We start from the raw sequence: 27,271 nt of genomic DNA, 5'->3' as shown, positions 1-27,271 counted from the left end.
TCTGCGCAGTGCATTCGCCCTTTTCTCTCTCTGCGCAATGCATTCGCCTTCCTTTCTTTCCTACTTACCACCAGACGGTATTTCAACCGTTTTCTTGCCTTCAGGCGTTCCGTCCATCTTACAGTTCACCATGTTTTTATCATACTCACCGTCCAATATACTCCCTTATGGACCGTGTGACGTCACGTAATTCTCCAATTGTAACAATGGAGCTGTTCCTAACTTGCCCTAAATATAGAGCTGTTTACTCAGACCCCGATCTCCAGTCGTCAGTCCTACAACAATTTAACAGCATACAGAACAATAAAAATTACCTGGACATGCCTCAGCAATTAACCACTAATTTTTTTATTGCCTACGAACTCAGTTTGGTCTTTGCTCGTCAGCTACTAGCCAAACCTACGACTCAGCGGTTCTACCTAATTTAAACCGCCTACTTGGTGACTCAATAACTGTGCCAATTCAGTTATCTACTACTCAGTGGCAAAGTTTGGACGGTATATTGTTTTGAATATACCTCACACCTATACTTTAATTCCTTTTTCCTGTACAGTACTTCATTTTTCCATTGTCACATATTTCATACAACTCATTATCAATTTGTTATTTGCCACCTACAAGACCCAATCACTATACTTGGTTCAACACATTCAGGTTCAGAGCAGTTTGATTTGATCGGTCCTTATTGGACATAAAGCCGAATCTTGACACTTTGCCCGTAATAACAGGAACAGGTGTGTCTTACCTGGTTATAGTGGAGCGCTCCTTGATTACTGCCTGAGTCTGAAGGTCCTGAAACCGGTGTCAGTCTTTTTCCAGAGAGATCCTGTTCGTGACGCCATTTGTTGAGGAATGGGAGCTGTCAATTTGCTCTTGGCCCTTCCTTGGTTACAGATTCTTTTATCTCTCTGTAAGGTGGAAGAAGACCCAACACCACGTAGTCTTTTCTTCAGTTTATCGCAACGCAACACAAATCGATTCGGGCTCCTGTGAGTCTCAGATTTCATCAGGAAGCCCCGAGCAACTTCAGTCACACGTACATATAGGCATAGTATGTTAATTATGTTAATTATGGGCGGGCAGTCCTTCCCCGTATGTAAAAACCTGAAACAAAGAAAGTCAAGCAAAGTTCTATGTTGGCATTTTGACAAAGTGCAGACCATATCTGCTGGTTCACAGACCTTGAGACTAGGTTTACTCCTCGAAGGCACTTGGCAGCCTTCAGGGACTTTTACGAAGTGGGAGGCGGAAAGAAGATAGCCAGGTGCTGTTAATCACTCAAGGGGAATCAGGGCCCCAACTTCACCCTACACTCTTTGTTTTAAGTACAAGCAAATGTTCAGGACAGAGACTAGTGTCAATAGTTCTCATAGCAAGATGAAATTCATGAACAATGTTCTACTACTACTTCTAGCGGAATAATTCCTTAACATCACTGTATAGCAGGAGTGGGCAAACTACGGCTAATCCGGCCCGCCGTAGATTGGTGCACAATTAAGGTTTGATTGCATTCATTTCGTTTGGACTTGTTCGACAGGTATTTCAACACCGGGTGGCGCAGTAACTTCAAGTTGCAGAGCACAGGGAGGGAGGGGAAGACGGAGAAAGAGGGCGAGAGTAATGACCATGGAAGGGAAAGTGATATGTATCTGATTAAACGAATCGGGTAACAAAGTATGAAACATTCAGGAGACGCCTGGAGTCGGAAAGACTCAAATCTATGAGACTTTGAAAAGCAAGGAAGCGATTCTTACTCAGTACGATTCTGGCAATTTCCATGCTCAGAGTGAATTGCTTGTGGCTCGAGTAAATGAACATTTCCTAGAATGGTTTGATTGTTATCATGTTAAAAACTTTCCGCAAACTGGACTGCTAATAAGAGTCAGAGAGCAGTCAAATGTGTAGAGCGTGAACAACAGGGGGCTCAGTACACGTCCTTGAGGAGAACCGGTGCTGAGTGTAATGGTGGAGGAGAATGTTACATTATTACTGGCATACAAAGACATTGTGCTGTCTTCTTTATTTTCTATTTCCTTTTCTAACTTTTGGCCCGGCCCTCCACAATATTATCTACTTCTCATTTGGCCCCCCCGGTAAATTAATTGCCCACCCCTGCTGTATAGGCTAATCGCTTTGAAAAATATTATGAAACAGTATTGGTTATTCTATAAATTTACTGGTTGTAGCATGGTAACTTTAGGAATAAAACATTTGTCACAACGTGCAGTCATGCTAATGTTAACTGTTGGTAGAACTAACGATGACGTATGTTAGATGCTTTCGTCAAATTGAAAGTAGATGATACATGTATTGTTTTGGGAAGAGGATGTCAAGCCACATCAATTCTTACCTGTATTAATGATTATCAGTAAATTAATCTTTGCAGTGAGATTGGAAAAAATACTCTGATTTTGTGGTATGTTGTTTTCATGTTGCCATATGAGTACAACATATTTTGATCCATTTATTTTATTGAATAAACCTGGCGTACACGGCTACTGATGGAATGTTCAGTGTTAATGCATAGTTTTCAAACATTTACCCTTGAAACATACTTTTGAGTGTCAGAATTCTTGATTATGAATATCAGTCAAAATAGAAAAATGGGTTCCCACGATAAACGTTTACGGAACCCAAAATTAGTTACCGTGGTTTCCCATTGGGTAATCCAACGGAACCGAAAAACGGTTACCGTGAATTTCCGAAATCCTCAGGCCTGCTATTGAATTATTTAAAACTTTGCAGCATGGAATGTTCAGTGTTAATGCATAGTTTTCAAACATTTACCCTTGAAACATTATACTTTTGAGTGTCAGAATTCTTGATTATGAATATCAGTCAAAATAGAAAAATGGGTTCCCACGATAAACGTTTACGGAACCCAAAATTAGTTACCGTGGTTTCCCATTGGGTAATCCAACGGAACCGAAAAACGGTTACCGTGAATTTCCGAAATCCTCAGGCCTGCTATTGAATTATTTATAACTTTGCAGCATTTATTTATAATTGTATGTATATGTTGTTGTTTTTGTCATTATCATATGATATTAATTGAATAAGTAGGCTATTTCAGAATTCGAAACTTGGGACTCGTACTTTTCTGATCAGCGAGTCCCTGGGACTCGCTGGTGGTAAACTGTAAAATTATCACTGGCAACGGTTGCACTCCCACCGAGTGACTGTATGAACTAAGAACGATGTGTCCTGCGATTGACCGGCAAATCATCCGTGGTGTTGTCCGCCTTTGAACCAAAGATGGGATATGATCCAGCTCAAAAGAATCAGCAGTAGAGAAAGTGGTTGGATTGTTTCAGAATAACATTGTATGGAAGCAAATTCATATTGTGGTGCGCAAGGAAGAAAAGTGACAGACAAAAAAAATATTGCCAAGCAATACAAAATATTGAAATAACATTTTCATTACATATTCTATGTTATTAATGGACAATGCCCTAACATTATTTAAGTTTATACGGGACTCAGTAGAGTAGCTTCTTTCAAACTTTCACATTACACATTTCCGGTCCACAAGATAAATATCACTGACACTTTAAAATGATAAAACACTATTACAAGGCTCAACAGTGTGGCTTATTTTCAACATCAATCATGTTCCTAGATCTCAAATCGTAGAGTGGGATATCTCTTCAACAGGGTGTTGGTTTGTTTTGGTTTCAGATGTCCTTGAAGAGTAGTTTCTCCTAATGTATTCTTCATTGAAGCCTGCAAGGGGGGAAAAAGATTTGTTGCCAATGTCTTTTAAATCATATTTACATTTATGTGTGATTTATGACTTCCTCATATGTTTATGCCACATTTGTTTTGTACTTGTTTTGTATAATTTTGTGAAATTGTCAGTGATCTCAGAAGTTCACAACCCTAACAAGTAGAATGAACTGTCTGTATCAAACTTTGGGCGATAGTTTCATAAAATTGTTCAGGTCTGAATTTAATTAAATGTGGGACAATTCACATCGAATTTCTTTGCTGTACCGTATTCCTGTGAAACGTTAAATTTTTATCGCAACCTAACCAAAATGATCGTTTGACGATAATCTAGTCGAACCTTGGTTCACAACCATTTGGTCTGCCACTGTTCATGTTCAAATTAAAAGCAGAATTCATCCGTTCCCGTCATGGGACAAAGTCACCACTGGGCACGAATGCACCAATCACCCTGAAACAAACGGACAGCCAGATTGTGGCCGGGACGCTGGTGAATGGGTCAAGACGCCCAGTCATTCTGTTTCAGGAATAAGCTACCACCTACCAGTACAATTAATAGAACACCATTGGGCCGAAGCGCTTCTGTTCTACTAAGCGGGGTTTCTATTAACCGGAGACACTTTATTAGGTACACCTTCAGACACGTCGACGACCAAGTTATGCACGCAGAAAAACCCCTGCTGACGAGTTAGAAGAGATATTTCGACTGTGGACGTCCATATCTTTAATCAAACAACAAAACAACAACTTTAATCAACTTCAGTCAAACATCTCAAATCACGAGAAAAATTTCGTTACTTTTGTCTGGAAACAGGAGTCCGTAATTTTGCGGTTGACTTCCCTCTCAATGCGCTGGATAAGAGGGAAGTCCTGGAAACCGCGGGCGTACCTTCTGAGAATCCGGCAATGCATCGTATCGTCTGAGTATGTCCTTCTTATCCGCAGGTGATAGCCCTCGTCTCTTGAATGAAGTTGAAGCCATTGTGACGTGCGTGTGTCGATGTGTGGAGTGACGCGTGCTACTTGTTACTGTATACGGCTAGAACTACAGCGTTTTCTCGCGATAGTGGTACAGTATCGCGATAGCTACACTTCGAAAACCACTAGTTTACAATGTTCATTGCTTACGGCCTGTTCTATTAAGCGGAGATCTGTTCTACTAAGCGGAGTATCTTTATAGGAAATTGCATTAGGCAAATCCGTTCCAGAGCCTTTTGCTCTATTAAGCGGATTACTCTATTAACCGGTGTTCTATTAAGCGGAGTGCACTGTACCTATAATTGCACATGTGTCTCTGGATGAAATAGGTAAGTATACAGTCTCCGTCACCAAAATGCGCAGAGCGTGTTGTACCGCATATCAGTGAACGGGGATGATAGAGGAAGCTATCTTTAAAAAATGGTTTTGTGACATTTTTGTACTCTAAAATTCACGATACAGTACTAGTACTTGTTCAGCGTAGCAACTGCCTTATACATGTAAATGTACCTGAGCTTTTCCAACACAGGAGTAGAAATCACCCATCTCTTTGGAGCACAGGCTCTCCACAAAGTTGTTCTGTTTCCAACAGGCCATCATGACTGACAACTCTGTGATGCAGGTGGCCTCTGTAAAAACAAACCAAAACATTATTATATATATATATATATACACACACATTTTTTTTTTTCAGCGCGTCGATCGACACAACATTCCTATCACGTCTTATGGGAAACGTTTCAACGTATAGTAACATCCAATACCAAGTAAAGTGTACAACTGTGACAGAAATGTTGAATGTTGTTTATAATTGACCAAAGACACCTTTGTGACCTGCACAATTGTATTCTTCTGTTGTAGTCAACATTGTTGTGAGAACATTATGCATTTGGGAAGGAAAAAGTATATTGTTGCATACAGCACCGTCCACAGTACGAGCTGTGTTGCGATGGAAGGTGAATCAGTCTGTCTCTGACAGACACCCATTTTACTGACAGACTGGCGCCTGTCGGAAACTTTGAAACACTGATGGCATAAGCGCCGACTGAAGCGATTTTCAGCCATTACTAACCCGACAAGCACAGACAACCTTTGGCAATCTGTCGGTCGGTCGGGGAAGGCCCTCGTTATCGAGGAATGCGGCCCCCAGGACAGGGCGATGGCTCCTGGTGCTTGTGTCTCCGATGACTGTGGAGGCCCAGTCTTCCCCGAAAACCCCGCCCGCAGGATTGACAGAAGTGGGTTGGGGGGCCGGGCGGTTGCAGGGACCTCTCCTTCCTCCGCGCTCGCCGGTCCTCCTCCGCAGCGACGCGTCGAGTCTCGAACACCCGGACCCCGCCCCGCACAGCCCCACGCCAGGCCACCCGATCCGCGGCCAGGTCAGCCCACTGTGCCGGGGGATTCCGGCACCGCTGAAGATGACCCTTTAGCTGGTCTTTGAATCGTCTTTTCGGGGCTCCGCGGGGACGGGTGCCCTCCAGCAACTCCGCGTAGAGGAGCTGCTTCGGGAGACGATTGTCGCTCATCCACTGCACGTGGCCGGCCCACCGCAGTTGGGCCAAGGTGATCATGGCCTTGATACTCCTGAGGCCAGCCCGGGTGAGGATCTCATTATTAGTCAATCTCTCCTCCCAGGAAACGTTGAGGAGAGATCGGAGTCGTCCTTGGTGGATGCTGCTCCGATAGAGGGTCCAACATTCGGCGCCACAGAGAAGGGTCGGGAGGACGACAGACTTGTACACCATGATCTTCGTGTTGGTGGAAATGGCGTGATTCCTGAAGACCCGACGACCAAGGCGTCCAAAGGCTATGTGGGCTGCCTGGATACGGTGAGTGAGGTCCTCCGTGAGGCCGGCGTCCTGCTGGATAATGCTACCCAGGTAAGGGAACGCCGAGACCTGCTCGATGGGTTCGTCGTCTATGGTGATTTGGGGTGGATGATGGTTCAGATGGAGGGTCTTTGTCTTTTTGGTGTTGACGGAGAGGCCAAAGGTCCTGTACGCCACGGCGAAGCCGTCCGCGATGAGCTGGAGGCCCCCGGAGGAGTTGGAGACCGCAGCATTGTCATCAGTGTACTGGAGTTCGCTGACGGTCGTGACCATGGTCCCCCGCTTGCTCCTCAAACGGCTGAGGTTAAAGAGTGACCCTTCAGTTTGGTAGCGTAGAGTGATTCCGTGCTCCTGGACAGGGGTGACGTGGTGGATGAGCGCGGCGATGTAGAGGCAGAACAACGTCGGCGCTACCGTGCAGCCCTCTTTGACACCGGTCCGAACCGGGAATGGGGGAGTCATTTCGCCCTGAGTCAGGACGCAACCCTTCATGCCGTCGTGAAACATCCGGATGAGGGATATGAATTTGGGGGCCTTGACGTTCCAGCACTTTCCAGAGTGCTGTTCGGGGCACAGACTCAAATGCTTTGGCCAGATCATAAAAGATGGCGTGGAACTCCCTCCGCTGCTCCCGGCACTTCTCCAGGAGCTGCCTGGCGCAGAACACCATGTCCGCGGTTCCCCTGCCTGGACGGAAGCCCGCCTGGGACTCCGGAAGAACCCGCTCAGCGAGACAGGTGAGTCGGTCGGCCAGTATACGACAGATGAGTTTTCCAGCAGTTGACAGCAGGGAAATTCCACGATAGTTTCCACGGTCGAGTTTTTCGCCCTTCTTGTGAATATATAAGGGTGGGCATTCCTTCATAACCCAAGGTGGATGGTCGGCTTGGGGATCCGGTCCGCAGCCTTGCTAGGCGCTTAACGCCAGGACTGCGGTGGATTTGTATACCGCCGGACGCGGCCCCGCGGGATTTTGCTGACCCGAAGGTCATTACCACTTCGCACCAACTCTCCAGTGATGGAAAGTCCCGTCAATTCAGCTTGGAGGCTCCCTTACGGACTTCACTGCGATCCACTAGGAATTGGCGACGGTTTGATCCGCACCTTTGAGCCTAGGGATCGCAGATCTTTTGCGAAGTTATGGCAATCTGTAAGAAAACAGTTTAAGAATGTGTTCTAAGGGCAGCAATTTCACGGGCTCTACTAGAAAAAGGCACCTGCCAATATCCCTTTCGGACAGGTATGTCCAAAGTCTGCCCGGGGGCCAAATGTGTCTGGATTTCAAAAACCACCGGCCTACAGCCTCTGACATAGAACTAAAATATGCGGCCTGTCAGCACTGTTGACCACAGTAAAAAATACACGTGTACAAAAAAGCTGTATATATTTGTATAGATCAGATCACAAAATCTGATCTATACAGATCAGGGGGGGGGGCGGGGCAATAAAGTGTTTCATTGCACAAAATAAATGTTTCAGAAAAGAACTGTATGTAGTACAATATAAGTGCAATATAAATAAAGCATTACCAATATATTTGTAGAATAAATTAGCAATAGCATCGAAATTAGGATTTATCTGCGATAATAATAAAATATACAGTATATAATAATAATATCTAGAAATTAGGATATATATAAAAGACTAAAGTTGCATTCACCCGTTGATTGAAAAGTTTCTCGCCGCCTTTCTCTTATGGACTATATTACATGCAACATTTTATTTCCCTAATTGGACTTTCCTGTTCCCGAAGCCGGACAGATTCCCGAAAAAAATCATCTTTTAATTAATCAACATTCAAATGTAGTTATGATCTTGTTTCGTAATATATAAAATCGGTGTTACCGTATTACAAGCAAAGGTTTACCTCCTTTTGGGGGTTTGCGATTGGTCACTGAATCTTTCAGGACAAGAGGTTTGTTAGGTTTGAGTACAGGTTTTCCATTCTGTTTGCAGAGCATCCGGCTGACCTTTTCCTGAAACACAATCCCACCCTGTGCCGCCATCGAATTGCTAAACAGCGCAACTTGAGCGATCTTGAAGCAAATACTTTTTTAAACGTCAACCGGATAATAAATACTTTTGACTCGATTTTTACTCGGCAAATAGAGTTTCATTTGGTATTGCTTGTCGTCTTCTTCTTCTTCGTTGTTGTCTTCTTCGTTATCATATTCTCTCTTCTTTGTAAGTGCACTACCGCCACCCATTGGTTTGCGATTATTACTGCTTAATTTCGAAAATCGGATGGGCGGACGGCCAAATAAATAAATTAATAAATACATACATATTAGATTTAATTGAACCACGCTTATCGTGGGCTTGCTGGGTGCTAGCCCAGTCTTAGGGCAGTGTGTGCGTCGCGCAGCCTGAACTGGTTGCCAGCCAATCGCAGGACACACATACGCAAACATATAGGCAATGTTCCCTCTTGTTGAGATGTCCGCTTTGTTCGGGATGCATTTGAGAGAATAATGACGTGAGATGAATTTTCTGGTTTGACTCAAACAGGTGGCATGTTTATTTGCCGACTGCACAGAGAGCAGCCGCTTCTCATCATTACTGAACCGGAAGTAACTACATTTCGCACCGGATGCAGACCGGATATGGCATTGTTTCTTGGGTTGCCAGATCCGTTCTAAACAAACAAATATTATGTCCCAATGACACACTTCTATCATAAAGAACACATCACAGCATCACAGAAATGAGGATAGAATATACTGTTTCTTAACACCTCTAAACTGCGTCTGGTTGCACACTCTCAGCGCAATAACGACACTCAAAGTCCTGTAATTGCGCATACCCGCTCCATAACAATAACAATGCGGCGGAGATAAGTGACGTTAATGCTAACCCTTTATCACGGCGAAATGAGCGAGGGATGTGATACGTTGACTCCCCAAATCAAAATAAAAATGAACTGCGTTTCTTTTGAGTTGGAACGGCTGTCGAAGTATGTGCAAATAAAAGAACAAGCTGTGAAACTGGGTGAAATCTTTCCTTTTTCGAGTGAGAAGGGTCTGCTCTCCAAAACATGCAGCGAAGCAAAAGTTGTAAGCAAATTTTCCGATGGAAAAATATGGACTGAATGCCAGCTGGACTACCTCAAGTGACACATTCAGCGGAAAAGTAATGTAATGCCCTTCAGTAGCAGAGAGAAGGATGCTCGCAGTTGCTGATACTATTAATCTTTTTTAATGAACAAAATAAGTAATAAACACATGCATTCAAAGGAGTTGCTGTTAGCCACAACTCACGCCCATGCGCTCCTCACTCAATGGGTGTTCATAAGGCAAGATTTGGTACGGTGCTACGCCGGGGCTGCTCCAGTAGAGCATTCACACGTGCAAATTAGCTCCGGCGTAGCCGCGGAAAACAGCTTACACCGGACCAAATTTGATCCACCTAAGGGTTTAAAAATTTGCTCCGGAGCAAATGCTTGTGAAGAGTTCACGTACGGCGAGAATGTGTTGCTTTCGCGCTCTGTCGGACTTCCGTCATGTGTTTGTTTAATATTACAGTGCACTCCGCTTAATCGAACACCGGTTAATAGAGTAATCCGCTTAATAGAGCAAAAGGCTCTGGAACCGATTTGCCTAATGCAATTTCCTATAAAGATACTCCGCTTAGTAGAACAGATCTCCGCTTAATAGAACAGGCCGTAAGCAATGAACATTGTAAACTAGTGGTTTTCTAAGTGTAGCTATCGCGATACTGTACCACTATTGCGAGAAAACGCGGTAGTTCTAGCCGTATACAGTAACAGGTAGCACGCGTCACTCCACACATAGACACACGCACATCACAATGGCTTCAACTTCATTCAAGAGACGAGAGAGAGACGAAGTGTAGCTATCGCGATACTGTACCACTATCGCGAGAAAACGCGGTAGTTCTAGCCGTATACAGTAACAGGTAGCACGCGTCACTCTACACATAGACACACGCACGTCACAATGGCTTCAACTTCATTCAAGAGACGAGGGCTATCACCTGCGGATAAGAAGGACATACTCAGACGATACGATGCATTGCCGGATTCTCAGAAGGTACGCCCGCGGTTTCCAGGACTTCCCTTTTATCCAGCGCATTGAGAGGGAAGTCAACCGCAAAATTACGGACTCCTGTTTCCAGACAAAAGTAACGAAATTTTTCTCGTGATTTGAGATGTTTGACTGAAGTTGATTAAAGTTGTTGTTTTGTTGTTTGATTAAAGATATGGACGTCCACAGTCGAAATATCTCTTCTAACTCGTCAGCAGGGGTTTTTCTGCGTGCATAACTTGGTCGTCGACGTGTCTGAAGGTGTACCTAATAAAGTGTCTCCGGTTAATAGAAACTCCGCTTAGTAGAACAGAAGCGCTTCGGCCCAATGGTGTTCTATTAAGCGGAGTGCACTGTAATAACGACACAAGACTTGGTTGGTAACATCTTTCCTTTTGTAGGAGACTGGACTGTCTCGGAGTTGTTTGTGTAGTTTATTCCTTTGTTGTGTGTTCACAACCCCCCGCCCCCCATATAATTTATTTTGTGATTTCCTCTCTTGATTTTCTGTTTGGCGCATTACGTGTTTGCTTTTCTGAGTGTCATTGAAGTCCACTTTGATTTATGTTTTCGGGGGCGGTCACTCTCGAGCAGAAGGCACGGAGACCGAGAAGGAGAAAGACGTGCCTGTCAAGTAGTCGCTTGAATTGTGTATACGTTTTAAGAAGAACCAACACGACAGCTCATTTGTTTTCTGTCGTTTTGCTCCGCTGCAGAAACTGCCGTGTGAATGCAAGTGGGGCTGCACCGACGCTGTGCCGGTGCAGACACGCTCAGCGGCTTGGTATGTGTGAACGCTCCACACAATTTGCTGCAGTGCAAAATATATTGCAACAAAATACATCGGTGCAGCGCCCGATCAAATGTGTACCATGTGAACACCCCTTCAGACTAACTACCGGAGTCAATATTCCCCCAGCCGGGCTCCTCCCCTCTCTATGATGTCACACAAATACAAGAAACAGATATTACACTGCCCTCCCCTTTATGAAACCCTCACCCCGAGGGTTCAACAAAAAAAGTCCTCCAGCCGTCGCGGTCTTCGTCTCCGTCTCTCGTCTCCGTCTCTCGTCTACCCTACATGGCCCGTCCCAATGGCTGTCTACCTTGGGGCAGCGCCCTTTTTATCTTTTTGGTGTATACATCCAAACCAGTTGCCCAATCTGGAAGTTCCGCCCCTTGCTCCGCACCTCATAGTTTCGCTTTTGACGTGCACCGGCTTTCTCCAGCTGGTCCCGTGCAAACGCGTGCGCTGCCTGCAGCCGATCCTGCAGTCTCCGGGCATACTCCAGCCCCGACTGGTCCTCTGAGCTGCCGGGAAGTCTTCCAAACGCCTCTGCCGGTATCCGAATTTCCCGGCCCAGCATCAGCAGAGCAGGAGTACAGCTTGTGGCACTTTGGACTGCTGAACGATAAGCCATCAGTACCAGCGGGCTGTGCTGGTCCCAATCACGTTGGTGTTTGGAGGTGAGGATGGCGAGCTGCTGCTGCATGGTGCGGTTAAATCGTTCCACAAGACCATCGCTCTGCGGATGCAAAGGGGTGGTGCGTGTTTTCTGCATGTCCAGGCGTTTACAAAGAGCAGCAAAAACTTTGGACTCAAAATTTCTGCCTTGGTCACTGTGGAGGATATCTGCAGTCCCAAACCGGCAGAACATGGCCTCCAGGAGCGCATCAGCCACTGTCTCCGCCTCTTCGTCTGGCAGTGCGTATGCCTCGGGCCACTTAGTAAAATAGTCCATCGCACATAGCACTTAACGGTTCCCTCTCTCCGTCACGGGGAAAGGGCCCATTATGTCCACAGCAACCCTCTCCATGGGCGCCCCAACCCTCTGTTGCTGAAGCGGTGCATGCGATTGGTCTTAAGGTCCCTTGTTGGCCGCACACTCGTGCCGGCAGAAGTCCCCTACGTCCCGTCGATGCTGACCCCAATAGAACCCTTGGCTCACGCGGACTAACTACCAGAGCCAATATTCCCCCAACCGGGCTCCTCCCCTATCTATGACGTCACACAAATACAAGAAACAAATATTACACTAATTTGAATTCTGTTTGAATTATACGAAGACTCAAGATGGGAAAAGGGATTGGTACATGATTTCGGGGAGAAAAAGAATCGGCTGTCCGAACAGAAAAGAAAATAAATATGAGCCTGAGCAAATTAAAATCCGCATTGACAACATTTTACTTGCCATCAAAATGAATGCATTAATTGTTGTTGTCATTAGTTTATTTTAATAAGCCATGAAACCTTCGATGATCCCAGGTGTGATACTGTGGCAGTCAAAAGAAGCACACACGATTGACTGTAAACACGTCTTTATTCCACGACTGCCCACAAGTGGATCTCAACAATTACAAATTTGCGCCAAAGACGACCACGGCGAGGGACCTGGGCAGGCAACTGCACATTGTCCGCAACCAAATGAGCTGGTTTGAGCCTATCTAACGAAACATACTCCTTTTGCCCACCCATATCAATCACAAAACTCTTATCACTGTGCTTGAGCACCCTAAATGGACCGTCATACGGTGGCTGGAGGGGTGAGCGGTGGGCAAAACGGGGCGACATAACCGCAGACGGTACGAACACTTTCGGAACAAAATGGTGAACCGGTGTCGGAGTTTGGGGTCCTTCCGACAAAAAGGGGAAGGAAGGCGCGCCGGAACCTTCTGGCAGAAATTTACGAAGTGGCTGACCAAGCATGAACTCAGCAGGGGCGGCATTAAAATCTTCCTTCGGAGCCGAACATACCCCGAGCAAAACCCACGGAAGGCGGTTGACCCAGTTACCATCCGATTGCACGCGACAAACAATCAGCCACAGGGTTGCACTTACCGGCCACATGCTGAATGTCAGTTGTGGACTCAGAAATGGCCGCTAAGTGCTGTTGCTGCCTAGCCGACCACGGTTCCGTAATTTTTGACATTGCAAATGTAAGTGGCCTGTGATCCACAAAAGCGGTTAAAAGGGCGTCCTGCAAGAAGGAAATGAAAATGGCGCGTCGCAAGATAGAGTGCCAGCAACTTTGTCAAAAACGCTAAACTTGTATTCGTTATCCCGCAGCTTAAGACTGAAAAACGCAAGGGCTGCCATAGGTTCTCCACCAGCAGCTCAACCACCGCCCCAACAGCAATAGCAGATGCATCTGTAGTTAAAGCCACTTGCGCGGGTGGACCAGGAGGGCTGCACTTGCGAGAGCGTCCTTAGCTTGTTGAAACACCTGTGCCCGTTGTGGAGACCACTCGATAGGATCATTAGCCTTCTTCTTTCTCAAAGTGCCGTAAAGTGGCTGCACGAGGAAGGAACCGGTTATAAAAATTAACCATGCCCAAAAACTCATGCAGCGCCTTAACTGAAGCGGGGCGGGGGAAATCCCCCACCGCCTGCACTTTGGCGGGCAAGAGGATAGCGCCCCGTGCTGAAATGCGATGGCCCAAGAAATCGATTTCAGACAGACCAAATTGACATTTCACTGGGTTAACGATCAGGCCGTGTGAATAAAGACGCTTGAAAACCATCGTTAGGTGTGACAGGTGTTCCTCAGGTGAAGGACTGACCACCAAAATGTCGTCAAGATAGACAAACACAAAATCGAGGTCACGCAACACGGAGTTCATCAATCTTTGAAAGGTTTGTGCAGCCCCCTTCAGCCCAAAAGTCATGCGCAGGAATTCGAAAAGCCCGAAATGGGGTTATCACTGCAGTTTTAGGCACATCATCCGCCTGCATGGGCACCGGGTGATAACCACGGACCAAATCCACTTTGGAAAAAATTGTGTTGCCAGCCAAACGCGTGGAAAAATCCTGAATGTGTGGAATGGTGTAGCGGTCATGTGTGGTAACATTGTTAAGCTGACGAAAATCACCACAGGGCCGCCAGGAACTGTCGCTTTTAGGCCCACGGACTGTTTGAATGCCTAACGATTCCCAAACGCTCCATTGGAGCAAACTCCCCTTTCCCAATTGCAAGTTTTGCCGCGTCAAGGCGACGCGCGCTGGCCAACACCGGCGGGCCAACTGTGGCGATGAAATGCTCCACCCCGTGCTTAGTATCGGCGTCGGAAAAGGCGGGAATCGTTTTCGACGGGAAGTCTGTCAGTAAACCTTGATAAACGTCACCCGATGCCAAAAAAATTGCGTGCGTTAATGGTCCGAGTTCTCCAGCCTCACACGGAAAAGTGGCGAACGACACAGCGTCAATCAACCAGCGCTTAGCGACATCAACGAGCAGTCCACGTGCACACAGAAAATCCGCGCCGATGATCGGATCTGTGATTGAGGTCACGACAAAATTCCACTGGAAATTGCGTCCATGGAAGCACACGGTCACCGACCTGGAACCAAAGTGGATGATGAGTGAGCCGTTGGCTGCACACAGAGGCGGTCCGCAGCCACCGGCCGCCTTGTCCGCGGCGGTTAGTGTAAACAGGCTGACCTGCGATCGGCTGTCCATCAGGAAACGTCTTCCTGATGATGAGTCTGTGATGAAAAGCAGCTCGTTTTTGTTGCTGGCGTCCACGGCTGCTAGTGAACGCTGGCACTGGTGTTTCCCGGGGCCTCGTAGTTGCAGGGGGGAACACGACGCCGAGCCTTGGCGCCAAAACGCTGATGGAAAAAGCAAAGAGCCTTTTCGCGCTGCTTCCGTGTAACACAGGGGTGTCCAAAGTCGGTCCTCAAGGACTGCTGTCATGCCTGTTTTCCAGCTCTCCCAGGAGCAACACACCTGATTCAAATAATCAGGATCATTCTAATGCTATTTCAGAGCTAGCTGATGAGCTGATCACCTGAATCAGGTGTATTGCAGCAGAGAGAGATGGAAAACAGGCAGGACAGTGGCCCTCCCGGCCCGGAGCTGGACATGCCTGGTGTAATCACTCCGTCCACCACTGTCGGGTCAACGCCTGGTGTCGTCTCGAGGAGGGGATCAGCCATCGCACTTTGCACGGCGAACTGTCGTGTAGCCAGCAAAACTCGATCCGCTTCTTCAGCCGGTCGTCAGACTTGCCGAGTTAGCCAACACCGCGCGCACTGGGACTGGTAGCTGGCGTAGGTAAATGCGCGGGAAAAGAAATCCGCCTTCATCCGAGCCTAACAGCGGCAGCATTTTGTCCATCAGATCCACTGCCGTGCCATCGGAGTCTGTCTGCTCTCTCCGAGTCCGATAAACTGAACCTCCTGAGCAGAAGCTGTTTGAGCGCTTTGTATTTCCCGCCTTGCGGAGGCGCCCGCAAGAGCTGCATCGCACGACGTGCAGTCTGTTGGTCGAGGGACGCCACGACCATGTAATATTTCGGCTCATCGGTAGTGATTCCCCGTAGGTGGAAAAGCGCTTCCACATGCTGAAACCACGAAGCCGGGTCGCTCTATCAGAACTCCGGTAGCCTCGCGGCAGAGGCGGCGGCTGCAAGTTGCGGGAGTTGGGGCGACGTGGCCGAGGAAGACACCTCTTCATCCGTTAACCGAAACATCTTCACGTCAGGGTCACCAATATTGCAGTCAAAAGGAGCACACACGATTGACTGTAAACACGTCTTTATTCCACAACTGCCAACAAGTGGATCTCAACAATTACAAATTTGCGGCAAAGACATTCACATAAACACGCCCCCTACTGTATGCCTGGTGGGTGAGACGCACGGTCCTAGTGTCCACCTAATACTGGCGTGTGGCCACAGCGAGCACTTACGATGTTGTTACTCACAGTGGTCCTCGATGTGCGCAGTCAGGGATGTTGTCTGTATGCCCAGACATATGAAACATTTGAAGGAACATTGCTTAGAGGGACACTTTAGAGCAGGGGTGGGCAATTATTTTCCCGGGGGGGCCAAATGAGAAGTAGATAATATTGTGGAGGGCCGGGCCATAAGTTAGAAAAGGAAATAGAAAATAAAGAAGACAGCACAATGTCTTTGTATGCCAGTAATAATGTAACATTCTCCTCCACCATCACACTCAGCACCGGTTCTCCTCAAGGATGTGTACCTAGCCCCCTGTTGTTCACGCTCTACACATTTGACTGCTCTCTGACTCTTATTAGTGGTCCAGTTTGCGGAAAGTTTTTAACATGATAACAATCAAACCATTCTAGGAAATGTTCATTTACTCGAGCCACAAGCAATTCACTCTGAGCATGGAAATTGCCAGAATCGGACTGAGTAAGAATCGCTTTCTTGCTTTTCAAAGTCTCATAGATTTGAGTCTTTCCGACTCCAGGCGTCTCCTGAATGTTTCATACTTTGTTACCCGATTCGTTTAATCAGATACATATCACTTTCCCTTCCATGGTCATTACTCTCGCCCTCTTTCTTCGTCTTCCCCTCCCTCCCTGTGCTCTGCAACTTGAAGTTACTGCGCCACCCGGTGTTGAAATACCTGTCGAACAAGTCCAAACGAATTGAATGCAATCAAACCTTAATTGTACACCAATCTACGGCGGTCCGGATTAAAAAGACCAAAGGGGCCGGATCCGGCCCGCGGACCGCAGTTTGCCTACACCTGATTTAGAGCGTTCCATTCACCAACCGTGAATGTTTTTGATTGTGAGATTGTCAAATTAATTTCTATAACCCACTCAACCTCATAAAAAAAAGGGTTATTTTGATTGTCCTCTCAAAATTCTTCCTATAGGCTATAAAATGCAAATTCATTACACTCGCTTGAATTTTTTTTTGTAGAATTATTTTAAAAGATAATATATATATATATATATATATAAATAGCAGAAAGATAAAAATAACATTTACAAGGCTTTTTACAAAAATATATTTGAGTGCAAATATATATATATATATATATATATATATATATATATATATATATATATATATATATATGAGATGCGATAACATGGCTCTGTTGGAATGCTACTACTCAAGCAACCCTAGTCAGAGGGGTTACATGCAGAGAATGTGGGCTAAATGGTTACTTCGAAACCCACAGTCACGGTTGACCGCGAAACAACTAGTAGCTCAGTGTTCCAACATCCACAAACGGCAACTGCTGTCACAACTTGAGATTGATGAGGTACAACGCAGGTTCCATGGTGAAGGGCCCCAGGCTGCCAGATCAGAGGAGGAGGTCATACAAGAGATTGGGAGGCAAGCCCCAATGAATGCAGATGATGAGATTGGGTGGCCAGCCCCAATGAATGAAATGCTGAGCGAGGCAGCAACTGACCTGAAAGCTAAGATCATGGCGAGAATGAAAGCTGGGCAACCTAGAAACCGATTACAACGGCTATGTGAAGTATCATCTGAAAGTCTCATAGAAAGTGTGAATGCAGCACTGAGGGCGATCCCTACCGTAACGATCACAGAAACCAATGAGCTGATATACGCTTCAGCATCAGTGATCCTGGAGACTCTGGGCTATAAGAGCAACCATGGAAGCCATGAGATACGTTACCCACCATGGAAAAGACGGTTGGAGGCTAAGAGCAAGGCGGCCCGGAAAGATGTGAGTCAATTGACGGAGGCCCAGAGAGGTGTGATGAAAAGGCCGATACCCGAGAGGTACATCCAGATGACCATACCTGAAGCACTCGAAACTGCCAAACAAAGGCTCCAAGCCTTGTCCAGTCGCCTAAAGCGGTACACGAAAGAGAATGAGGCCAGACGAATAAACAGGCTGTTCGCAACACAACCTGCGAAAGTGTACGCTCAGTGGCAGGGTCCTAACACCATAGCTGACCCACCAACACTGGAAACTGAAAGGTACTGGAAAGGCATATGGGAGAAGGAGGTTGCACATAACAGCAGTGCACAATGGCTGGTGACCCTGAGAGAGGAACACAGCAACCTCCCTGAACAGAACCCGGTTACCATAACAGTGGCAGACATACAGGAAAGAGTCTCAGATATGAAGAACTGGACAGCACCAGGCCCGGACATGGTCCACACTTACTGGCTAAAGAAACTCACAGCACTCCATGAGCGCCTAGCAGTACAAATGAACCAGCTGCTGAGGGATGGGACTCACCCAGAATGGCTAACCGAAGGGCGAACGATCCTGATCATGAAGGATCCCTCGAAGGGTGCAGCCCCATCTAACTATCGGCCAATAACCTGTCTCTCCACAACATGGAAGCTCATGTCAGGCATCATTGCGGCTAAGATAAGTGGACACATGGATCAATACATGAACGAAGCACAGAAGGGCATTGGTAGAGATACCAGAGGAGCCAAACATCAGCTCCTGGTTGACAGAACAGTCGCACAAGACTGCAGGTCCCGACGTACCAACCTGTGCACAGCTTGGATTGATTACAAGAAAGCCTATGACTCGATGCCACATACATGGATCACTGAATGCTTGGAGTTGTATAAGGTGAACAGGACCCTAAGAGCCTTCGTTGCGAACTCGATGAGGATGTGGAAAACCACACTTGAAGCCAATGGCAAGCCACTTACCCAAGTGTCCATCAAATGTGGCATATACCAAGGTGATGCACTCTCCCCACTGCTGTTCTGCATAGGACTGAACCCCCTAAGCCACGTAATCACCAAGACAGGCTATGGATACCGCCTCAGAAATGGAGCTATGATCAGTCACCTCCTCTACATGGATGACATAAAGCTGTATGCTAAGAGCGAAAGGGACATAGATTCCCTGATCCACACAACCAGGATCTACAGCAGCGACATCGGGATGTCATTCGGGCTTGAGAAATGTAGTCGGATGGTGACTAAGAGAGGAAAGGTAGTCCGCATTGAAGGGGTCTCACTCCCTGAAGGAACAATAGCAGACATTGAGGACAGCTACAAGTACCTTGGTATACCACAAGCCAATGGCAACCTCGAACTGGCAACAAGGAAAGCGGCTACGGCCAAATACCTCCAGCGAGTGAGGCAAGTCCTAAGAAGCCAGCTCAATGGCAAGAATAAGACCCGGGCAATAAACAGCTATGCCCTGCCAGTGATCAGATACCCTGCAGGAATAATAAGGTGGCCAAAGGAAGAGATTCAGACCACAGACGTTAAGACCCGAAAGCTCCTAACCATGCATGGAGGGGTCCATCCCAAATCCAGCACCCTGAGACTGTACGCAAGCCGAAAGGATGGAGGCCGGGGACTAGTGAGTGTGAGAGCCACTGTCCAGGATGAAACATCCAAGCTCCATGAATACATCAAGGAGAAGGCTCCAACGGATGACGTACTCAGAGAATGTCTCAGACAATGGGGAACAGAAGATGAGGCGCTGGAAGAGGGACCATCATGGGAGGACAAGCCCCTACACGGGATGTACCACCGGACCATAACTGAAGTGGCTGATCTCAAGAAGTCCTATCAGTGGCTAGAGAGGGCTGGCCTGAAGGACAGCACAGAGGCACTCATCCTGGCTGCTCAGGAGCAGGCCTTGAGCACCAGAGCCATCGAGGCCCAGATATACCACACCAGACAAGACCCAAGGTGTAGGTTGTGCAAAGAGGCACCTGAGACGATCCAACACATAACTGCAGGGTGTAAGATGCTGGCAGGGAAAGCCTACATGGAACGCCATAACCAGGTGGCTGGCATAGTCTACCGAAACATCTGTGCGGAGTATGGACTGGAAACCCCAAGGTCAAAATGGGAAACACCTCCGAAGGTGGTGGAGAATGACCGAGCGAAGATCCTGTGGGACTTCCAGATCCAGACTGACAAGATGGTAATGGCGAACCAACCAGATATCGTGATCATAGATAAAGGGCAGAGGAAAGCCGTTGTAGTGGATGTAGCGGTCCCAAGTGATGGAAACATCAGGAAGAAGGAACATGAGAAACTCGAGAAATACCAAGGGCTCAGAGAGGAGCTGGAGAGAGCCTGGAAGGTAAAGGTGACAGTCGTGCCTGTGGTGGTCGGAGCACTCGGGGCAGTGACCCCCAAACTAGATGAGTGGTTGCAACAGATCCCGGGAACAACATCGGACATCTCAGTCCAGAAATGTGCAGTGCTGGGAACAGCAAGGATACTGCGCAGAACCCTCAAGCTTCCTGGCCTCTGGTAGAGGACCCAAGCTGAATGAGGGACGGACACCACCCGAGGGGTGAGATGAGGATTTTTATACATATATATATATATATATATATATATATATATTCATTCATTCATTTTCCGTACCGCTTGATCCTCACTAGGGTCGCGGGGGGTGCTGGAGCCCATCCCAGCCGTCTCCGGGCAGTAGGCGGGGGACTCCCTGAATCGGTTGCCAGCCAATCGCAGGGCACACATAGACGAACAACCATCCACGCTCACACTCACACCTAGGGACAATTTAGAGTGTTCAATCAGCCTGCCATGCATACTTTTGGAATGTGGGAGGAAACCGGAGCACCCGGAGAAAACCCACGCAGGCCCGGGGAGAACATGCAAACGCCACACAGGGAGGCCGGAGCTGGAATCGAACCCGGTACCTCTGCACTGTGAAGCCGACGTGCTAACCACTGGACTACCGGGCCACCCTATATATATATATATATATATATATATATATATATATATTTATATATTTTATTATATATATATATAGCGGCTGGATAGCTCAGTTGGTAAGGCATCGGTTTTACCAAAAAAGCGCTTGCAAAAGGCAAGGAAATAGTTCAACCGCCAATACCAAACGAAATGACAAGGCTCCAATTCACACGACAAAACAAAAGAAAGCTCAAATGACGAAACAATGACTATACTTTGTTGATTTGTCTTTTAAAAATAAAACCGTATCATCCACAAATTGATTTATTCAAAAGTCATACTCTCCAACCATAATCCCATTAATTTCCGAGTGATTATTGATATATATATATATATATATATATATATATATATATATAATATGACAATATTTAGGACATAGAATGAACATTTTGGTGATCACTCACTTGATTTTGCTCCTCTCATATTTTTACACTTCAGTCACCAATTGAATCAATTCCACTTGATTGCATCCATCCATCCATCATCTACCGCTTATCCGGGGCCGGGTCGCGGGGGCAACAGCTTTAGCAGGGAAGCCCAGACTTCCCTCTCCCTAGCTACTTCTTCCAGCTCTCCCCGGGGGATCCCGAGTCGTTCCTAGGCAAGCTGGGTGACATAGTCTCTCCAGCGTGTCCTGGGTCTTCCTCGGGGTCTCCTCCCGGTGGGACATGACCGGAACACCTCACCGGGGAGGCGCTCAGGAGGCATCCAAATCAGATGCCCAAGCCACCTCATCTGGTTCCTCTCGATGTGGAGGAGAAGAGGCTCGACTCTGAGCCCCTCCCGGATGACTGAGCTTCTCACCTTATCTCTAAGGGAGAGTCCGGACACCCTGCGGAGAAAACTCATTTCAGCCGCTTGTATCCGGGATCTCGTTCTTTCGGTCACGACCCATAGCTCGTGACCATAGGTGAGGGTTGGGACGTAGATCGACCGGTAAATTGAGAGCTTCGCCTTTTGGCTCAGCTCCTTCTTCACCACGACAGACCGATACAACGTCCGCATCACAGCAGACGCTGCACCGATCCGCCTGTCGATCTCCCGCTCCCTCCTACCCCCACTCGTGAACAAGACCCCAAGATACTTGAACTCCTCCACTTGGGGTAAGATCTCCTCCCCGACCCGGAGGGGGCACTCCACCCTTTTCCGACTGAGGACCATGGTTTCAGATTTGGAGGTGCTGATTCTCAGCCCAACCGCTTCACACTCGGCTGCGAAACGCTCCAGTGAGAGTTGGAGAGCCCCGTTTGAAGGAGCCAACAGCACCACATCATCTGCAAAAAGCAGGGATGCAATACTGAGGCCCCCAAAACGGACCCCCTCAACGCTTCGGCTGCGCCTAGAAATTCTGTCCATAAAGGTTATGAACAGAATCGGCGACAAAGGGCAGCCTTGGCGGAGTCCTACCTCCACTGGAAACGATTCCGACTTACTGCCGGCAATGCGAACCAAACTCTGACATCGGTGGTATAGTGACCGAACAGCCCGTATCAGGGGGTTTGGTACCCCATACCCACGAAGCACCCCCCACAGAACTCCCCGAGGGACACGGTCAAACGCCTTCTCCAAGTCCACAAAACACATGTAGACTGGTTGGGCGAATTCCCACATACCCTCAAGGACCCTGCTAAGGGTGTAGAGCTGGTCCACTGTTCCACGGCCGGGACGAAAACCACACTGCTCCTCCTCAATCTGAGGCTCGACTTCCTGACGGACCCTCCTCTCCAGCACCCCTGAATAGACCTTACCAGGGAGGCTGAGGAGTGTGATCCCTCTGTAGTTGGAACACACCCTCCGGTCCCCCTTTTTAAAAAGAGGGACTACCACCCCGGTCTGACAATCCAGAGGCACTCTCCCTGTTGTCCACGCGATGTTGCAGAGGCGTGTCAACCAGGACAGCCCCACAACATCCAGAGCCTTGAGGAACTCCGGGCGGATCTCATCCACCCCTGGGGCCTTGCCACCGAGGAGCTTTTTAACCACATTGGTGACTTCAACCACAGAGATAGGAGAGCCCACCTCAGAGTCCCAAGGCTCTGCTTCCTCCAAAGAATGCGTGTTGGTGGAGTTGAGGAGGTCTTCGAAGTACTCTGCCCACCGGTTCACAACGTCCCGAGTCGAAGTCAACAGCGCCCCATCCCCACTGTACACAGTGTTAGTGGTGCACTGCTTCCCCCTCCTGAGACGTCGGATGGTGGACCAGAATTTCCTCGAAGCCGTCCGGAAGTCGGCTTCCATGGCCTCACCGAACTCTTCCCACGCTCGGGTTTTTGCCTCGGCGACCACCGAAGCCGCGGCGCGCTTGGCCAATCGATACCCGTCAGCTGCCTCTGGGGTCCCACAGGCCATAAAGGCTCGATAGGACTCCTTCTTCAGCTTGACGGCATCCCTTACTGCTGGTGTCCACCAGCGAGTACGGGGGTTGCCGCCACGACAGGCACCAACAACCTTACGGCCACAACTCAGATTGGCCGCCTCAACAATAGAGGCACGGAACATGGTCCACTCGGGCTCAATGTCCCCCGCCTCCCCCGGAACATGGGAAAAGCTCTGTTGGAGGTGGGAGTTGAAACTCCTTCTGACAGGGGATTCCGCCAGACGCTCCCAACAAACCCTCACAATACGTTTAGGTCTGCCAGGACGGACCGGCATCTTCCCCCACCATCGGAGCCTACTCACCACCAGGTGGTGATCAGTTGACAGCTCCGCCCCTCTCTTCACCCGAGTGTCCAGAACATGCGGCAGCAAATCCGATGATACAACTACAAAGTCGATCATCGAACTGCGGCCTAGGGTGTCCTGGTGCCAAGTGCACATATGGACACTCTTATGTTTGAACAAGGTGTTCGTTATGGACAATCCGTGACGAGCACAGAAGTCCAATAACAAAACACCACTCGGGTTCTGATCGGGGGGGCCGTTCCTCCCAATCACGCCCCTCCAGGTCTCACTGTCATTGCCCACGTGAGCATTGAAGTCCCCCAGCAGAACAAGGGAGTCCCCAGCAGGAGTACTCTCCAGCACACCCTCCAGGGACTCCAAAAAGGATGGGTATGCTGAGCTGCTGTTTGGTGCATATGCACAAACAACAGTCAGGACCCGTCCACCCACCCGAAGGCGGAGGGAGGCCACCCTCTCGTCTACCGGTGTGAACCCCAATGTACAGGCACTGAGCCGGGGGGCAATGAGTATGCCCACACCTGCTCTGCGCCTCTTACCGTGAGCAACTCCAGAGTGGAAGAGAGTCCAACCCCTCTCGAGAGAACTGGTACCAGAACCCAGGCTGTGTGTGGAGGCAAGTCCGACTATATCCAGTCGGAAATTCTCTGCCTCACACACCAGCTCGGGCTCCTTCCCTGCCAGAGAGGTGACATTCCATGTCCCAAGAGCTAGCTTCTGCAGCCGAGGATCGGACCGCCAGGGTCCCCGCCTTTGGCTGCCGCCCAGCTCACATTGCACCCGACCCCTTTGGCCCCTCTCATGGGTGGTCAGCCCATGGGAAGGGGGACCCACGTTGCCTCTTCGGGCTGTGCCCGGCCGGGCCCCATGGGTGTAGGCCCGGCCACCAGGCGCTTGCCAACGAGCCCCACCTCCAGGCCTGGCTCCAGAGGGGGGCCCCGGTGACCCGCGTCCGGGCAAGGGAAACGGAGATCCATTTATCGTAATCATCATTGGGGTCTTTGAGCCGTGCTTTGTCTGGCCCCTCACCTAGAACCTGTTTGCCATGGGTGACCCTGCCAGGGGCATAAAGCCCCAGACAACTTAGCTTCTAGGATCATTGGGACACACAAACCCCTCCACCACGGTAAGGTGACGACTCACGGAGGGGCACTTGATTGCATTCATTACATATTTTGCATTTCACATTTTCATCTTTTCCCACAATTTTTTGGATCCATGTTTCTTTAGTTTCGTAAATATTTCCATTGTTGCATATTGTATTTCGTAGCACTTGTTGCTACAATAGCTATATTATATGCATGTTCATTTCAAAAGCCCTAAATATGAGGTGAAAAAACATTTGAAGTGGCTTTTGCAATATATATATATATATATATATATATATATATATTTTAATTTTAACATCTTTCCAATTTCCTGATCTGACTTATTACTTTGACTACCGGTAATATGACTGCCATTGTGAATTATATTTTTCATCCAACTGTGACCAGTTGTATTTCTACAGCATTTTTGCAAAAGCTACTTTCCACAGTTCGAGCCTTTTAGAATGACTACATTTCCGATAACTGTAATCATGTTCGGCATAGACATTAAAGAAAATAAAGAAGGCACAATCCTCATACCCACACTCCACGTTTTTTCCACTAAACAATCTTGATTGAACATGTCAGATTACAAAAGCATAGAGAACAAACCAAGGAAGTTATTAACACATATGCAGTCAGAGAGAGACAAAAGAAGAGCCAGGAAATTTTGAAGAAAAATTCTAAATAAAGAACATAAAGTTACATATAAACATAAAGAACAAAAAGCTCTTAACTGGTTTATTGTTTTAAGAATCTAAAATAGTATACATTGACCTGCCTCCTTGTGGGTCCTGGCCTTGCCGTGGCAAGGAGGCTTGTGTGTTCCAATGATCCGGAGAGCGTTACCGTCTGGAGCTTGCTCCAGGTAGGGTCTCCCTTGGCGGGCCGGTCTTCGGGGAGGTTCCAGACTAACAAGGTCCCAACGGTGTGTCGGTACGCCGCTGAGATGGCAGCCCCATCATCCGACTATCCTGCAGAGGGCCAACAACCCACTCAGGAGAAATTAATTGTTACGAAACCGACCAGAAGAAACCAGACTGCCCAAACCAAGACAAGACATAGGAACGCCCCCGACCAACGAGTACGGATTGACCTACGCCTGAAGACGCGCATTGCCACATGGAACGTCCGAACGCTTCTTCGGGATGGAGCTCCTTTACTGCTGTCCTTGGAGCTCTCCCGCTACAAAATCACCATGGCGGGTCTTTGTGAATCAAGATGGCAAGGCAGCGGCGAAATTACAGAAGGAGAACACAGCTTCATATGGAGTGGCCCTGAAATCCGGACGGGCCTCCATGGAGTTGCACTGGCCATGTCCAAACACACACGGCAATCACTTATCAGCTGGATCCCAATTAACGATCGACTCCTGTCTGCACGGTTCCTCCACCGACATGGCAAGATGACAGTCATCGTTGCTTATGCCCCCACAGAACTCGCCGATGATACAGTGAAGGACACCTTCTTCGACCAACTCCATCAGGTCGTTAGCCAAACCCCACCACATGACATCGTCATCATCCTCACGGACGCCAATGCAACCTTCTCTTCTTCCTCCAGAGAAGGACCATCTCACCAAACCCCCACACAACCCATTGGCACCACCTTTGTCGATAACACCACAAATGATAACGGCAAACGTCTGCTTCTCCTCTGCCATTCAAATAACCTCTGTATCACCGACACATGGTTCCCCCGCAAGCAGATCCATCACTGGACCTGGTATAGCCCTGATGGAAGAACCCGGAAGGCGATAGACCATATCATCATCTCCCGCCGCTGGCGATCCTCCGTCACCAACTGCAGGGTCTTCAGAGTGGTTGCAGAGCTAAGACTTAAAATACGACCAGACACGTCTATCAGGCCACAGCCACGCTTAATGTCTTCCAGACTCTGCGACCCCACCACTGCCTCCGCATATCGCCGCTCCATCACCAACGCCTTCACCGCTCTGGCCGTTGATGACATCGCAGACTGGGAGTCTTTCAAATTAAAGGTCAACCAGTCTGCCCAGGATGTACTGGGAAGATCAAGATCTCTTCCCAAACAACCATGGATCTCCACAACCGACCCTCGACATCATTGACCGCCGCCGTGCTGCTCGCCTGCGCGGTGACATCACAGAGTACCGAAGGCTCAATGCAGCACGGAATGCGGCAATTGCAACTGACAGGGAGAGATACTGGGGAGAAGAGGCCGAACGCATGGAATCAGCAGCACAGCGCAACGACCTTAGACAGGTCTTTCAAATGCTGCGCCAAGCCCGCATCGGACCACACATCAAGACCGCCCTCATGAAGGATGCCAGTGGAAATCGCATCACCACTGAAACAGACTGCCTTGAACTCTGGAAAGAGCACTTCAGCAACCTCCTTCATCACCCTCCAGTTCCCACCGACCCCCGTCTTGTCACTGCTGCCAACTCTACCACCCCCAACCCCAACTGCAAAACTGACCCAGTCACAATCGA

At 48.2% G+C, this 27,271-nt stretch overlaps 1 protein-coding gene across 1 annotated transcript; it reads right to left on the bottom strand.

The window, feature by feature from the left end:
* Positions 1–3,401: 3,401 nt before the first annotated feature.
* On the bottom strand, positions 3,402–8,717 carry chchd1 (coiled-coil-helix-coiled-coil-helix domain containing 1). Its single transcript, XM_052081188.1, has 3 exons — positions 8,401–8,717; positions 5,215–5,333; positions 3,402–3,723 (listed from the first exon to the last, which is right to left on the bottom strand). Exons 1-3 carry the CDS (start codon positions 8,537–8,539, stop codon positions 3,616–3,618), a joined length of 366 nt encoding a protein of 121 aa, XP_051937148.1. The 5' UTR covers positions 8,540–8,717; the 3' UTR covers positions 3,402–3,615.
* Between the last annotated feature and the right edge of the window lie 18,554 nt (positions 8,718–27,271).

The sequence above is a fragment of the Hippocampus zosterae genome, chromosome 11 (genome assembly GCF_025434085.1).
Source record: "Hippocampus zosterae strain Florida chromosome 11, ASM2543408v3, whole genome shotgun sequence".
Lineage (NCBI taxonomy): Eukaryota > Metazoa > Chordata > Actinopteri > Syngnathiformes > Syngnathidae > Hippocampus > Hippocampus zosterae.
Note: the sequence above shows the minus strand (reverse complement) of the source record. Positions and strands in the feature narration are given on the sequence as shown.

Bases quoted from the DNA above. Each gene is read 5' to 3' on its own strand.
- chchd1 (XM_052081188.1), bottom strand. From the start codon at position 8,539: ATGGCGGCACAGGGTGGGATTGTGTTTCAGGAAAAGGTCAGCCGGATG. The intron at 5,334-8,400 runs GTAAACCTTTGC...TTGTTTTTACAG, and splicing joins TCGCAAACCCCCAAAAGGAG to AGGCCACCTGCATCACAGAG. The intron at 3,724-5,214 runs GTACATTTACAT...CCCCCCTTGCAG, and splicing joins CCTGTGTTGGAAAAGCTCAG to GCTTCAATGAAGAATACATT.